This window comes from Carex rostrata, chromosome 10 (assembly GCF_964058835.1).
Source record: "Carex rostrata chromosome 10, lpCarRost1.2, whole genome shotgun sequence".
Classification (NCBI taxonomy): Eukaryota; Viridiplantae; Streptophyta; class Magnoliopsida; order Poales; family Cyperaceae; genus Carex; species Carex rostrata.
In genome coordinates this window covers 9,589,381-9,606,436 of record NC_135927.1, presented here as the reverse complement: position 1 = coordinate 9,606,436, position 17,056 = coordinate 9,589,381, and the positions used below count along the sequence as shown (strand labels likewise).

Genomic DNA, 17,056 nt, shown 5'->3' with positions numbered 1-17,056 from the left:
ACAGAAGGCCTTGAACGTAACAGGTTTCGCCAAAAAGAAAATAATTTTCCTGAACAAATGCGCATATGATTGTCAACAGAATACTGAGATCCCAAAATTATTTTCCGGTTTCATCTCTCCTGCCTAAGGCTATTGTATTTGGTTTTCATATTGAAAGAAACTTACAATACCCATAAACTGGTCTAAAAGGGAATCATTTAGTCTGTATGTAGGCTCTTATTGGACATAATGCCACAGTGAATATTGGATTGTTCAGCCTGTTACTGGTTTGTAGGGCCAAGAGACATTAGAGTCTTTTGAATTCGTATCCTCTGCTTTAACTCAAAAAGGAATCTTTTGAGTTAATGCATTTGGACTGTCCAATCAGCTTTAAAATTCATGAGAATTAGATCCGCACTAATATTAATGACCCCTTATGTTTTAGACAGACATCGGTTGGCTCCGTATACAATAGGAAGACCGATATCTATTAACTCAAAAGATACTCTTTTGAGTTAATGCAGACGATGCGAACTCAGGATCTTTTGGCAAGTTCTGATACTAATACAATCATAAAAGAGCAATGCCTTTTACATATTAACTATTCATTTTTATTTTTTTTAGAGGCAATCCAGATGATCTGGGAAATATATATGAAGAAAATCATGATTTATTAATTTCTTGAAACATACAAATGCAAATTAATATCACAAAAAGGACAATAAAACTAAAACATGTGTAGAGGGTGTATATGCCCAACCCCCATGATATTTGTATATTAAACTAAAAGGGAAATATTACTAAAGGTCCTCTAAGTATGGACTATGCACAGTAACAAGGAGTTCATAATCCAGAAAGAACCTTCATCATGGCTTTGCGAGGCCGATACATTGCTTCAAGGGGAACAACTTTAGGAAGGGTGAGACCAGAACCTTCAGTTAAGTCGATGAGTTCATTCGTTGTTCTTTCCCAGTCAAAACACTGAATCAGAGTTCCTAATATCAACCCGACTTCTCGCATAGCCAGGCCTTCTCCTGGACACCTTCTCCTACCCATCCCAAATGGTATCATAAACTTACCCTCAGCCTTCCCATTTTCGAATCTCTCTGGCTTAAATTTCTCGGGTTCCTCCCATATGTCGGGATCTCTGTGGATCTGATACACATTCACCAACACCATCGTTTCACGTGGGATGTTGTAGCCTCCAATGGTGACATCTTCGCGTGACACATGAGGCAAAAGAAGTGGGCCACCAGGGTAAAGCCGGAGCACCTCATGCAGAATGCATCCAAGGTAGGGAACCTGATCCATGTCGGACTCCTTTATCAGCCGCTCATTCCCAACACGCTTGTCAATTTCAGTTGCTGCTTTCTTTAGTACTTGGGGATTGTTTAGTAGGATCACCATTGCCCATTCCACCGTGTTAGATGAGGTATCTGTTCCAGCTAGTAAGATGCTCTGAATTTAAAAGGATAAATATAATTAGTTGAAAAATATATACTTGTTTCCAATTTTAATGTAATATTATATTAGCTTGGGACTTGACAAGTTAACATACCACGCAGATGCGTTGAATTATTTGGTCACTGTAGCCCTCTGGATCCTTCCTCTGTGATTCAAGCAAATGACCTATCATTGTTTTCTTTATTTCACCACTAGTTGTTCTGTGCTCTTCAATTAGCTTTTGGACCGTCTCTAACTGCTGCTTTACCAACTGTGTCTTTTTCTTCATTACTTCATTGAGATCCAACCACCTAAGAACTGGTACAAAGTCTTCTAAATTAGATGCACCGCTCAAGGCAAGTTGCTCCTCCACTGCTTTCCTAAACCGCTTCGTCTCCTCCATGTCCTCTATGTTATCTCCATAGAACCTCTTTCCTGCTATCATTGTCATCAACACATTAAGCGACAGTTCGAATAAACTTGTTTTGAGCTCCAACTTATTCATCCCATCTGAGCCGTTTGATACAATACAACAAGTCTTAGTCCAAGACTTGAATAGTCGGCGAGCCATGTCTTCGACCTCTCTCGCACGAATATCTGACGAGGAATGTAACTGCTGAGAAGAGAGGAGCTCCACTGCTGCAATTCTCCTGACACTACGCCAATAGGGACCATAGTTTGCCCCACCTATTCCAGTGATTCTGTTTTCCTTGTTGCGTATAGGTAAGGATGATTGGGGTCTGTTCGCTAAGGCCAGGTCATGGGTTGTGAAGCACTCTTCAGCCAATAAACGAGAAGAGATGACGAGGACCGGCCGGGAGCCGAAGCGAAGAAAAGTAATGGGGCCATAGTTTTGCGATATGCGGGCCAGAGTATGGTGGAGGGGTTTTTTGAAAAGATAGAGGTGGCCGATGAAGGGCAGTGCCGGAGGACTAGGAGGCAATTTCCTTGTTTTTTTGGTATAAGAAAGAACAAATGTTAGAAAGACAAGGAGAGCAGTGGATAGGAGGGTGATGGTCTGTAAATCCAAGGAAGGCATTATTGAATTGAGTACTGAATCTAGTGATGTGGTTTTACTATGATTCCATATTAATCTTGGGAAGGCTTATTTATAGCATAAGAACGGATAGGCGCCCGCGGCTTACAAATTTCATACCAACACGGCAACACTTTTCCTGAATATTCTTTGTCGCCTCAGGCTCAGGACTTGAAACAAAAATAAAGGAAGGAAATAGGAAATTCAATGCTCCTGGAGTGAGAGGGCCCCGCATTTTTGTTGACTTGGATATCGATAATATGCTGGAGTTTCAGGAATTCGCTAGAGGATATTATACGTGTCAATAATACTATTTTCTCTCAAATCTGATCTGTATTATATTTGATATTGAATTATGGATAAGTGGAATGACCAAAAAAAAATATATATATATGTGGATAAGTGGTTATTTTAACTTAACAATAGTACGGATTATAAAACTATTAACTTAGAAGATAAAATATGAGTTAGTAATTAACCCTGAAGGATAACTGATAAATATATAATTATTTAATTAATATTAATATTATAATATAAATAACAACTTTTTACATTTTATGATATTATATATGTACATGATTTCTTTAACATATATCAATCTAACTGCTATATATATTATAATTAAATTACATAAGTTGTTAATTTATTTGATAATTACTCATTATTCATTTCATTTTTTATGCTATCGATAAAGGTAAAAAGTCAAGTATAAATAAAATTAATACCTAACATATAAAGTTATAATAGGCATGTTTTTTAAAATAAACGATGCTGCTTGTTTTTCTTTTTCTTTTTTTGAAAGAAACTGCCCCCATATAGGCTTAGATGCTGCTAATCTTTAATACGCACATTCTTTTTCTTTTTGCAAATGATTAATACACACATTCACTAGAGACAAAAATGCTATCGCAAGGCGACACGTCATGTTTAAACTATATCGTAAGGATATAAGTCATCACATAATTAATGATTCCTTGCAGGCCACTAATTAACAGAGGCTCCACTCACACGACGAATTGTCTCCAAAAGATTATGTGGCGTGCGCTTCCAGCTAGTAAACCACATGACAAATTATAAACACTGTTCAGTACAACCTTTTACAATCTTGATAAGGGAATCTTTTAGTAGATCTGTACCGTTCTTTTTAACTTGGCACAAATCTCAAAGCCCAATAATTATGCCCCCATGCTAGCCCGGATCCCAAATCGGCTGAGATTTAATCTAAAACCATAAAGTGAGAATAATCCTTTACAATTCCTGGGAGGATACGAATCCTAGTGAGTAGTGACCAACTTAATAATTGGAAAAAGATTTAATAGGATTACAAATTCATAATTCGAAAATCATTTGAATATAATTCAAAATTATACACTAAGAGCAAAATAAATAAAATTTCACAAGAGAGCAAAAAAATTTGCAAATAATTAAGAAAACCGAATAATATGAACAACTCAAATCTGAATTATACCGAACTTCTAATTGAGTAAAGTTGTTTTTTTTTTATAAATTTTTTTAATCAAGTTGGTTTCTGATTGTTTTTTTTTTTAATGATGGTTTTTAAAAAAAAAAATCTTTATGATGGGGTTTAGCGATCGAAGAAATTGAAAAATTGAAGGGAAAAAACGGCTTATATATACTCTTTATTTGATTCATGGTAGGACTACGAGTTTAATGAATCAGGAAATTATAGACCGACTTTAAAATCTTGTGTTGTGCTTTGTCTATGGCATATTGCCTGAGAGAGTGAATACACACTGCTAGGGCTGCTAATTGAACAGGGTTGTCTATGAACAAATGGGCTGAACAATTAACAAACTGATATTGAACGGGTTATCCAGGATAGCTCCCTGCTGGATTCCGACGAGGACCCTGGTCTTGGTTTAGAAGGGTTGGACCTAGCTGATCATTTGAGTGACAGAGCAGTTATTAATAATGTTATTGATCGTGCTGCTGGGTTTCTGCCTAGTATTTCATCTTCATCAGCTAGTGTCTCCTCTTCTAGTGTTATAGCCATTTCGGATTCCATTTAGTATTACTATATCATGTTATGCTATTATGTTTTGTTGTTAGCTTATGGTGTTAGATGTTATTTTGGTACTGTTATTTTAATTTGTAGTATTACTATATTTTGGTAGTGTTACTTTGGACTTGTTGTATGAACTCTTTCTTTTCGTAATGAAACTGGTGGTAAAATACCACTTTTGTAAAAATAATATTGAACGGGTTATAATCCAGACAAGGTTCAAAGTTCGGTTCATGTTCAAATTAATTCTTAAATACGAACCGAATCTGAACAGGTATTTAACAGCCCGTTTGATATCCAATGAACAGCCCATTCAGATGTTCAGTGAACAGATCCAAAAACAGCCCGTTTGAGCGTTTGAGCGACTCTAGGTTTAATACCAGGTGCGGTTCAGAATGTGGGCCCCTGTTCATACTGTGAATAACGTGTCATAGTTGTGGCACACTGCTATCAAAATGAAAAGATTACGTGCCACAACTATAAGGCGGGAGAATCCTGTGCGGTAGAATAACTTGTATCTCAGTAAAAATAATTTCGGTGTCTATTTAAATTATAAAGGATGCACTTTATAATTCGTTTCAGATTAAAACAGATTATGCAAATCTTATTCTACACTGTACGATACTGCACTGGATCTAAATTCCTATAATCGTGACTTTATTATATGGGCCCATTTAGCCTACGCCCACTATTTTGGTTACTGTGATTTTATTTTATGGGTTTTGGGCTCATAATTTATAGTCTAATATTTTGCATTTGCTAACCACTGGAGCCACATATGAGCTGGAGCTAGTTATGTCGGCCGATGAAAAATCAATAAGTATTTTAAAACAAGATAAAGGAAGTTTTATTATGTCATGAATGAGCTAATCATTAATGAGGTAATCACAAGAGCGTCATGCAATTAATTCAAAAATGTCAAAGGCGGCATTGAATCTTCTATGATTTCTCTTTATTCTTTAAGCATATAAATATATAATATTTCCTGTATCGTTAAAGTCTAACTAGCTTGTCAGTATCATAATTCCTCGGTATATATGTAGTCTAAGAGATGCAAGTTCCATATCCTCTGAGGTAACAGAATATTTATGCTTACAAAATACACGGTCAGGCAAAAAACACCTGCTGCTTGAGAAAATTCAACTCTTTTAAAAGGATTTCAATTTAAAATTCTCTTCCTTAATTTGCTCATTGCTTCTCACTAGATCACATTGATCCTTGTATAAATACTAGGCCACTCACTACTCATATCTACTAAACCAACCTCTCTCATAAATCATAAGCAAGCCACCAAGCAAACATATACATCGATCTTTGAAAAGAGAGAAGGCGATAATGGCACACCATAAACAACACCAAAAATGCCCCCATGTGCTTCTCCTACCTTACCCAAGCCAAGGTCACATCAATCCGATGCTCCAATTCGCCAAGCGGCTGGCCCACCACGGCCTACGATCAACTTTAGCCATCACCCGATCAGTTCTCGGCTCAACCAAACCAGAAGCCGGATTGGTTCACATTGCAACAATTTCTGATGGCTTCGATAAAAGTGTAACTGAAGTCAGTTCTGTCTCAGACTATGTAGCTCAGCTCAAGTCGCTTGGTTCTAAAACACTAGAACAACTCATGAAGACGGAATCAAGTGCCGGTCGACCGGTCCATGTTGTCATCTATGACACGTTCATGCCATGGGGAGCTGATGTGGCGAGGCAATTTGGTGCAACAACAGTTGCATTTTTTACTCAATCTTGTGCGGTCGACACAGTTTATGGTCAAGTTTGGGAGAGAAAACTCGATATGCCGGTTCGGGCAAGGCCAGGTCAGTTGACAGGCTTGCCGATGCTTGAAGTCGGGGATTTGCCTTCATTTGTTCTTAAACCCGGTGTGTACCCGGCTTATGTGGAACTGTTAACAAATATATTTTCAGAGCTGGATAAGGCAGATGAGGTGCTGATCAACTCTTTCTATGAGCTAGAAACTAAGGTAAAGACTTTAATTTCCATTTTAGTACCGTATACTTCCATTTTTTTTTTAAATTTTGGCAGAATTTTATTTTAAGTTGGATGTGTGATTTTACATTTTTGCTCACTCACAATTTTTTTCTGTGCAACTAGCATAGTTATAGTTGTACTAAACTTAATATCTGAAATAAAACACACTTTCTGTAATTTTATTGTCAAACACGTATAGCTCATGGACTAAAATTTCTAAGCAGGAAGCAGAATACATGGCCTCTGTCTGGCGAGCGAAGACTATTGGTCCCACCGTGCCATCCTCGTACCTAGACAACCTCATTCCATCCGACACTTCTTATGGATTTCACCTCTTCAAACCAGACACAGCTCCGTGCATGACCTGGCTGGACACCAAACCCACAAACTCAGTCGTGTACATTTCCATAGGTAGTCTATCATCTCTCGACAAGGTCCAAATGGATGAGCTGGCTTACGGTCTATTAAACAGTAATGTACCTTTCCTTTGGGTAGTTAGGTCCTCCGAGACGAATAAATTACCTGAAGGTTTCAAAGATGAGGCCAAGGAAAGGGGCCTCATAATTACATGGAGCCCACAATTGGATGTTCTAGCTCATCGGGCCACTGGATGTTTTCTGACACATTGCGGGTGGAACTCAACTGTGGAGACTCTAAGTCTTGGTGTGCCGGTGGTGGCATTTCCTCAGTGGACCGACCAACCAATGAATGCGAAATATGTGGAATGTGTATGGGAGGTTGGGGTACGGACACGGCAAGACGGAGCTGGATTGGTGACAAGAGAGGAGGTGGAGAGGTGTGTGCAAGAGGTGATGCAAGGAGAGAGATGTGAGGAGTATAGGAGGAATGCACAGAAATGGAGGAAAAAAGCAAGAGAAGCCATGAAAGAGGGTGGCACTTCCTATAGGAATATTGTGGAGCTTGTTGCAAAGTTTAGTAACAAGTGATCAACCATTTATCTTTTTTTTTTTCATGTTTTGTTTTGTATAATGGTTATTTGCAGGGGCGGAACCATAATTTGAGTATAGGGGGGGCTAAATAATATCTTAAAATTTTTTTATTGAATCAAACATTATTTTTTCTTTTTGAGTACGAGTCATACTTTTATTTTGATGTATAAGCCCCTAGAATTTCATATTTATTAAACAACATATTAATGAAAATTAAAGTGCTTTGAAAGCATCCTATGATCTACCTAAATCTTCATGCATAGGTTTGCAGCAAGCAGCCTACCGTTTACCATAAAAATTAAAAACAGACAAAAAGCCCCAGAATTATTTTCCTTTTTTTCATTAAACAAAAAATAACAACAGTACGAGTCATACTATTTGACCATTCCAAATTGGAGAAGACTCTTTTCCCTTTTTTACTGCACACACGCGGATATCAATGCTCCCAAACAGAAATAACAAGCCCAATTTCAAATTGAAAAAGATTATTTACCTTTTTTCACTGTTCACACAAGGAAATACAAGCCCAGTCCGTGATTTTTGGATTGTAATACTTACGTTCAAGCCCCTTTAACCTTGTTATATTAGGGGGGGCTAATACATGTAAAAGAAACAAATACGTAAGATTTCAATATACTTGATAATAAAATTTTAAAAACTTGGGGTGGCTTAGCACCCCCCAGCATCCACTATGATCCGCCCCTGGTTATTTGAATTGGACTTTCGGATTGAATAATAGTCCTGTATTGTGCTTTGAAATAAATAAAAGGAAAAAAATTACTATGTCAGTTTCAAATTTTTAATTATAGACAACGTACATACAAACACAGCAGTAGTCTCCAACAAAGACACTCCCAATACTCTACATTAGAAGCCTAGAGAGGTGGGGAGGAGTCTCACTTCGACAGCAACTTTTGCTCTTTTCTCCCAAGTAACAAAAAGAGGGAAAAAAAAAACTCTAGCTGCCGCCGTTGTTCATTTCGTCTCTTTCACTTCTTCTAATTTCCACATCTGATATAGTAATATCTTCCCCCCCTCTCTCGTCTTTATCTCCGTGAACAGAGAGAAGAATGAGGGAGAGGGAAGGAAGCCAAGTGGAGCTGACTGGAGTTGAGAGCGCGGTATCGTCGAATCTCGAAGCGTAGAGCCTTTACTGCCTCCATCTCGATTGGAACACAGCAGTGAGCAAATCTGGCCATCGGAGCGCAGCGGCAATCGGACAAAAGCGGATCCGGTTGTGAAAAGAGATGGAGAAAGAGGTAATAGGGTGTTTAAGAGTAGATATGTAGGATTAAGTGATTAGAGTAATTTTACGAGATTTCATGATAATAAATGAGTTTAGATCTAAGAACACTAGTGGAAAATATGGAATCATGATCGGTTATATACACATATTAGTATCAGAATCTAACCGACCCTGATGAAGGTGATACTGATACTATCAGGATCGGTTTTTTAATTGTTTAAACAACCGATCCAAATAGTAACTATTAGGATCGATTGTTTATTATAACTGATCTTAATAGGCATTTATCTGGATTGGTTATACCTAAGAACCGATCACAATAGATACTAATCTGGATCGGTTATTTTAAAAAACCGATTCAGATTACTACTATTAGGATCGGTTGTTTAAAATAACCGATCATAATTCTAAAAAAAACTTTTAGGATTGGTTATTTTAAACAACTGATCCTAATAGTAGTAATCTGGATCGGTTATTTTAAACATCCGATCCTAATAGTAGTAATCTGAATCGGTTGTTTAAAATAACCGATCCTGATAATTTATTGAAGCTAAAAAAATATTTTTATTTATTTGACCAGCTTCCATATATATTTTGCTGGCCAGCATCCTAATTTTTTTTTTTGCACACTAAGAAGCAATAATCAAATATCATATACACATCCTAAATTAAATATCATACACATCTTAAATTATTAAAAAAAAAATTCATGTTCATGCAAAGTTTACCTAAACTAAAGCTTTAGAAATAACCAAAATGTGAACTCTCTATCAACAAAAATTAAGTTTTGCATCTCTAAAGAGCAGAGTGAATTAGTCATCACTGCTTATCCCTACAAGAAGATAACACCAGAAAAAATTCCATAATTTTGGCACCATAAACACAATATCAAATAAATTTCATAACATGTCATTGCCGAAAATAAGCCTTAGCATGACCCTCCCTCTCACGAATTGCAAAATCAGTATCTAATATAGCACCATTGAAATCCCCTAACTTCAATTTGCAAGCCTGAAAAAATACCAACAAGGTAACATTCAAAATAAAATTTGCAAATAGAAGACAAAATTAACATCAAACCTCTTAAATCACATGCAAATCCACTTTGTTAATAAACCTAAAATTAATAGTAAAACTTACTGAGCAGAGAGGGTGAGGCGAGAGGGAGAGACAAAGACAGAGAGAGGGAAACACAGAGGAGAGGGAGAGACGGAGATAGAGAAAGAGAGAGACACGGAGGAGAGAGAGAGAAAGAGAGAGGGATGAGTTGAGACTCAAATATTTTAGATAAGTACAGAGGCATGAAACGAAAATAAAGGGATGAGTTGAGACTCAAATATTTTGGATAAGTACAAAGGCGTGAAACGAAAATAAACCCTAGCGCTACATAAGCATTAGGATCAGTTAATTCCAAAAAACCGATCTTAATACTATCAGGATCAGTTATTATAACCGATCCTAATTCCAAAAAAAAAAACTTTTAGAATCGGTTCTTTTAAACAACTGATCCTAATAGTAGTAATATGGATCGGTTATTTAAAATAAGTGATCATAATTCTTAAAAAAAAAACTTTTAGGATTTGTTATTTTTAACAACCGACCCTAAAAGTGCTTCCAAAGCAACATAAAATTTAATTGATCTAAAGTCATTAAAAGTTTATTGCTAAAAATTAATTTCAATTATTTGATAAAATACAATCTTCAAATTTAATGCACCCTTAATTAAATAATTGTATATATATATTAACATATTTAATTAAATTTTAGTAATTGTTTTCAAAATGTATATCAGAAGAGTTAGAACATGCTAAAATTTATCTATTTTTAAAGCAAAGAAATTATATTTGTCATTTATATGTTCTTGGTTTAATAAAAATATCCAAAAATTGTGGAACGTACTTTAGTGAAAAAAAAATGTGTTGACTGTGTGAAAAACGGTGACTTATATTTAATACACATCTTATTTAAATTATTGAAAATACATCTGGAGTTTAATTTTTAATTTGGATATTTTCTTAAGGAATATATATTATATGAGTTGAAATACGCTATTTTTTTTCTTTTGGAAAAATAGCAGAGAAAATATATGTGCAATTTGATAAGGGGACAAATGTTTTCATTATTTGTACTTACACTTTTTAATTTTTTTTGTAATAACATTTTTTTAAAGAATATAATTTTTTTTAAAAACTTATATATCCAAATAAAGTTGGGATCTATGTTATTTCTCTATATGCATATAACATATTTAATCATTTTTCAAGTTCATTTTTATATGTAACAAGTTGAAAAATCAATCTATAGAAGTAATCTATTATGTAGTTTTGTATGCTCTTAACATCGATCAAATAAAATCCAAATGTCGTAAAAGAATATTTATATGTACAGAGGAATATAAAATAGATTAAATTGAACAGTTTCATTTTGCAATTAAATTTTAAATTATAATTGTTAATACTTTAATAATAGAGAATAGAAGTACATAAGATCCTCCTAAAGCCTTCATGTATAAAGATATTCCAAATGAGCGAAAAGCAGTCAAAAATTTGTATGAAAGAATCAAAATTATGCGTTGACTGTGTGGAAGACAGTGAGGTTAGAGAATTTTTCATATGTAGAAAACATTAAAAAAAACAGAGAGGAATGAAAAAAGTATTGCTAATTTTTTATTAGTAGAAAGATTTGTAGAAATATCAAAGTTTGAATCGGAGAGAATTGTACCGATTCAAACTTCTTAGATCTATTTTTAGTTTTTTATGCAATGAGTGAGATTACACTATTTGACTAATAAAAAAATAGAATTACTGATCTTTCTGTGCATGATAAAACTAATACATTCTTTGTGATTTTATCTTATTTTTTTTAATATTTTCTACTGATAAAAAGTTCTCATGAGGTTACCTTGAGAGCTTTCCACCAGTTTATCCGGATTTTGCTCTATAACCACCGGGAATTCACACCCTCCTGGGTACTGTAATAGAGAATCTTTTACCATTAGTAGATCTAGACCGTTCTTTTTAAATTGTCACGAATCTCAAAGCCCAATAATACTACCCCTATGCTAGTCTGAATCTCAGAACTGCTGGAAGTTAATCTCAAACCGTAAAATAAGAAGAATATCTTATGGGAGGATACGTTTCCTAACCACCGGTACGTGGGTTCAAATTACCTAGTTTGGAACAATCCAAAATTCCAAATGAATTTGAACAGAACATAATTAGTCAGAAATAATTTTTAAGGAAGACTTCCAGTCTATAATTAGCATCACTGACGCGTCTCCTCCAGCGTTGATGTCACTCTGTTTACTACTTAATTAGTCAAGTCAAGTTCAGAACCGATTAAACCAAGATCACATGTTAATAATAAAAAAATTATTCTCTGGTCCCCCTATCTAACAGGAATTCGTATTATTCCCTCAGTTACTAAAAGTAATTCACTGACTTATGTAGATATAGGGGTTTCTTTTTAAGATTCGTGCAACAAACGGTATGGATTTGATAATTATAAGTAGGGTACCAGATTTGTTTTGAACATATAAATGTATATTTGGTTGGATTGAGAATAAGTTATTTTTAGAATTAGATTATTTGGTGTTTGATTGGATTATAATAGTTATTTTAGAGTTAATAGTTAGAACAATTATATTACTCCCCCCCCCCCCCCCCCCCCCCCCCCCCCATTCCATCCCCCCACTCTCTCTCTCTTCAAATTAGTTTTTATTCTATTTCAATCTCATCCATATTCCTAATGATCTTCGATGAATTTTGCGAATCTAAAACCACGAACGTCTTCATTGTTACACATGTATTTATCCCTCATTGTGCAAGTATTTATAACTATACTTGTAAATATTTTTTACATATGACAGTTACTGACATATGAAAGTATTTATACTGACATATAAAAGTATTAATATCATGTATTATAAGTATTTATACTGACATATGAAAGTATTACTATCAAGTATTATAAATATTTATCTCTCATTGTGCAAGTATTTATAACTATACTTGCAAATATTTTTTACATATGATAGTTACTGACATATGAAAGTATTAATATCAAGTATTATAAGTATTATATGCAAAAAAATACTTTCAAGTATAGGTATAAATACTTGTATGATGAGGGATAAATACTTCTGTAACGACTTGTTCGAAAGTATGTTATTATGGATCTCATTTGAAAGAGAAAATTATGTAGAAAACGTTCGTGGTTTTAGATTCGCAAAATTTCTTATAGATCGTGAGAAATGTGGACGAGATTGAAATGAGATAAGAAAAAATCCACCTCTAAAAACGTGCATGCCCCCCCATGTGATTTGAGATTCCCCCACCTTCTATGAAAAAAAACGTTCATGGTCCTCTAAATACTTTCGTGCTTAGGGATAAATAGTTTTGTTCTTAGGGATAAATACTTCTGTACGTAAGTATTAATACCTTATGAAAAAAAATGACAGTTGGAGTTTTTTGGCATTTTGTGCGGGATAATTGCGGGGTAGGAGGTGCGGGGTTAATTATCAGCTTCCTAATAGTTATTCTTAATTTGATTATTCTAGTTATTCTTGTTAAAATCAAATAGTATCTGGATTGGTTCATTACTAAAAAAACTGATCCTAATGTTCTTTAATAATTTTTTTTAATCAATCTGGATCGGTTCATTACTAAAAAACCGATCCTAATAGTATCTGGATTGGTTATTTAGTATTGAACCGATCTAGATAGTTTTTAAAAAAAATCTTGTAAATAATTTTATTAATTTTTTTGGTTTGAAAATAAAAAAATTAAATAAATATCTTACTATTTAAATACTTATTTGATGTTACAAATTTTTTTAGATAGGTAAAAAAAATACTGTTTTTAGATGGTTCAGATTTACTGATTTTGTATCTATCTAAGAAAATAGTAAAAAAATTCCTAAAAATATAAAATTTGGTCTCCAAACATATTTTAGTATGGAGGTTACGTTGAGCGGTTCGGATCGACTGTTTGAACTTTGAAAATGATGGAGAGAGATGGATGCACAAAATCATGGAGGCATTTGAACCCTCCTCTTGATTTAAATCTAAACATCAAGAAAGTTTTTCCTACAACCATATGCATTTCGTAATTATTTTTCTTTTGGTTTGTGTTCTGATTAAGATTCACGGGGCGCTGGCGGATTAAATCATCCGCACTAATCTTAAAGTGGATCGAACGGCTTCGTTTCAATTTAATATCCTCTTCCATGCCTGTGGATCCAATGACTGGTGCTGGTAAAAGAGTCAAATATCGATCCATATAGTACTGGAAAAACAATTCTTGTTACTAAACATGCAATATTCAACTACTGAGTGTCAATGGTTACCACTAGTACAAAAAATACATTCACTGACTGTTGAAATACCCCTATGCCGACTGTTATAGCGGCGTCAGTAAAACCGGCGCCAGTGAAAGTTTCTTTTACTGACTTTTTAAAAACAGTCAGTACTGCTGGTCAACACTGACTCTTTGGCAAAAGAGTCAGTGTTGAGCACCAACACTGACTCTTTGGCAAAGAGTCAGTGTTGAGCACCAACACCGACTCTTTTGAGAAAGAGTCAGTGTTGAGCACCAACACCGACTCTTTTCAAAAAGAGTCAGTGTTGTGCACCAACACCGACTGTTTTTCTGTGTTGGCATGATTCTGTTTTGCTAGCCATATATTACCATTCAACATTATTGACATTAAAAAATTAATATGCCACAATCACAAACAAAAGACACCAAACAAGTTAATTGCCATTAAAAATTATCCAAATTACATGCCATATATCCACATTTGAAATTTACATAACCACATAGTTGACCTCTTTCTTTTCCTCCATGAGTTCCAATTTTCCTTCCCGGTATTCTCCGCTCACCACTTCTTTTCTTGAAATTGTTGTTTGCCTTACTGATGGTACCATCTCTCTGTCTCTCTCTCCCTCTCGCTGGTACCAAAGTCATCAAAATCAAATCACTGCAGTTCTAGGTAATAGTACTGGAAAAATATATACACACTACTGACAATTCATATAAACATATTTCATAATCCTGACCAGTTAAAATATATACCTGTCCAGGTGGGTATAGGAGAGGTGCATCTGTTAGCATTATTTTGTTTGCCTCTTGTATAGCTGTCTATTACAGTTAGAATAGTAAAACCGTTACATTCAACTGTTAGTTAGGATTAGTTAGTACAACATGAATGTAATCAACTGTTGACTGCATCGGTTGAGATCATAGTGTAAACTCTATATAAAGCCTATGTAACTCATTGATTAAAGCTAATGAAAGAATTCATTCACAACGTCATTTATCTTCTCTCTGTTACTCCCTCTTGTCTCTCATCTATCATGGTATCGAGCCACTGATCCTTCTCTCAAGATTAAGTCTTTCTTTCAAGATTCAGCTATTTTTTCTTGTCTCCATGGCTTCCGACACTTCTCAGGCTACTCCGGCTTCCTCCCTTTCCTCTCTTGTCGCTGAACCGGTTGTTCATATCACTATACCGGTGTCTACCAAACTTGATCGGCAGAATTTCTTGACTTGGAAGTCCCAAATTGAACCGATTATCGATGGTTTTGGCTTGGCTCAGTACTTGAGTCCTGATGCTTCTCCTCCGCCTCAGAATTTGATTGTTGCCGGCACCTCCGTTTCCAATCCGGCCTATATGCCATGGCATCGCCAAGATCGGTTCTTACTTGGGTGGCTCCGTTCCACCATTACTGGCCCCATTCTCTCTCAGTACGTCTCTTGCAAAACCTCTCGTGATTTGTGGCAGTCTCTTCACATGGTTTACTCGGCCATCTCTTCGGCTCGGGTCATGGAACTTCGTCGCTTACTTCAAACCACTATTCGAGGAGGCACTCCGTGCACTGACTACTTTGAGCGAATGCGCAGCATCTCTGATCAGCTTGCTGAGGCGGGTGATCCGGTCTCCGATCAAGATTTAGTTCGGTACATCCTTAACGGGTTGGGACCCGATTTCAATTCTTTCGTTGTCACTCTCACCACCCGCGCCACTCCAGTGAATCTTTCCGAGCTTCATGCGTTTCTTCTTACTCACGAAACCCTCCTTAACACTCAGCATCTCCAGCAAGCGACCATGGCTGTTCACACCACCGATCCCTCTGCTTCCTACGCATCATCTGGGAGAGGACGGGGTAGAGGCCGCAATTTCTCTAAAGGCCGTTACTCCAAAGGCCCAGTTTCTTCTACTGGCCCATCTAAACCTCCTCTGTTGCCTACTCCCAGTCAAGGCCCTGTTTCTACCAAATCTGGCCCATATCAACAAAGTCAAGGCAGAGGAGCTTCTCACCACCGTTCAGCCTCTATTCGGTCTTCATCTGATGAGGAGGTTCCTACGTGTCAGATTTGCAACAAGAAGGGACATGGTGCTTTGATTTGTTGGTATAGGTATGATGCGGCATATGCGGCCGACTCACAAGCTCAAGCTCAAGCATTTGTCAACACCACTACATCCTCTCCAAGTGAAGCGTGGTTTTTAGACTCGGGCGCGACTCACCATGTCACAGCTGATATCAATGCCCTCTCTTCCTCTACTCCATATGTTGGTCATGATACTCTACAAGTAGGTAATGGCTCCAACTTACCTATTCATCATATTGGTCATTCTATTCTATCTATGGGTCTTGATAAGTTACATCTCAAAGAAATACTACATGTTCCTCTCATTACTAAAAATCTTATTAGTATTTCTCGTTTCACTCGGGATAATGATGTAATTATGGAATTTCACCCTAATTTTTGTCTTGTAAAGGACCGCCTCACTATGAGAACGCTTCTTCGAGCGCCCCTCATTAGTGGACTTTACCAATTGACTTCTTCGCCTAGAGCTTTGCTTGGTGAGCGTGCTTCGGCCGACTTATGGCATGCAAGATTGGGTCATCCTTCACCTTCTACTACTCATCACATTATAAAGTTTCATAGTTTACCTATTTTTTCTAATAAATTGAGCTCTTGTATTGATTGCTCAAAGGCAAAAGCTCATGTTTTGCCATTTTCCACTTCTACTTCTTTTACTTCTTCTCCTTTAGAGGTGGTGCACTCCGATGTGTGGGGTCCATCACCTATTATTTCTTCTAGTGGATTTCGGTACTATGTACACTTTATTGATGAGTATTCACGATTTTCTTGGATTTATTTCTTGCATACGAAGGATGAACTTGTGAATGTTTTTGCCAAGTTTAAAGCTCAAGTAGAAAATTTATTTTCCACCACAATTAAAACACTTCAATCCGATGGAGGGACCGAGTATAAACCGCTCACTCGTCTCTATCCCCAAATTGTTCATCAAACATCTTGCCCTTATACACCACAACAAAATGGCTTGGCGGAACGCAAGCATCGTCACATTATTGAACTT

The 17,056-nt window shown here is 36.1% G+C and overlaps 3 protein-coding genes across 3 annotated transcripts in view; 2 read left to right on the top strand and 1 right to left on the bottom strand.

Annotated features, from left to right (window-relative positions):
* The window catches only part of LOC144560152 (isoflavone 3'-hydroxylase-like), a 61,461-nt gene that overhangs the window by 29,291 nt on the left and 15,114 nt on the right, over positions 1-17,056 (top strand). The window lies entirely within an intron of this gene.
* On the bottom strand, positions 630-2,563 carry LOC144560915 ((+)-piperitol/(+)-sesamin synthase CYP81Q2-like). Its single transcript, XM_078310131.1, has 2 exons — positions 1,538-2,563; positions 630-1,437 (listed from the first exon to the last, which is right to left on the bottom strand). The coding sequence occupies exons 1-2, from the start codon at positions 2,459-2,461 to the stop codon at positions 823-825; spliced, it is 1,539 nt and encodes a 512-aa protein (XP_078166257.1). The 5' UTR covers positions 2,462-2,563; the 3' UTR covers positions 630-822.
* LOC144560575 (UDP-glycosyltransferase 79-like) lies at positions 5,748-7,466 on the top strand. The gene is made up of 2 exons (XM_078309804.1): positions 5,748-6,464; positions 6,697-7,466. The coding sequence occupies exons 1-2, from the start codon at positions 5,817-5,819 to the stop codon at positions 7,417-7,419; spliced, it is 1,371 nt and encodes a 456-aa protein (XP_078165930.1). The 5' UTR covers positions 5,748-5,816; the 3' UTR covers positions 7,420-7,466.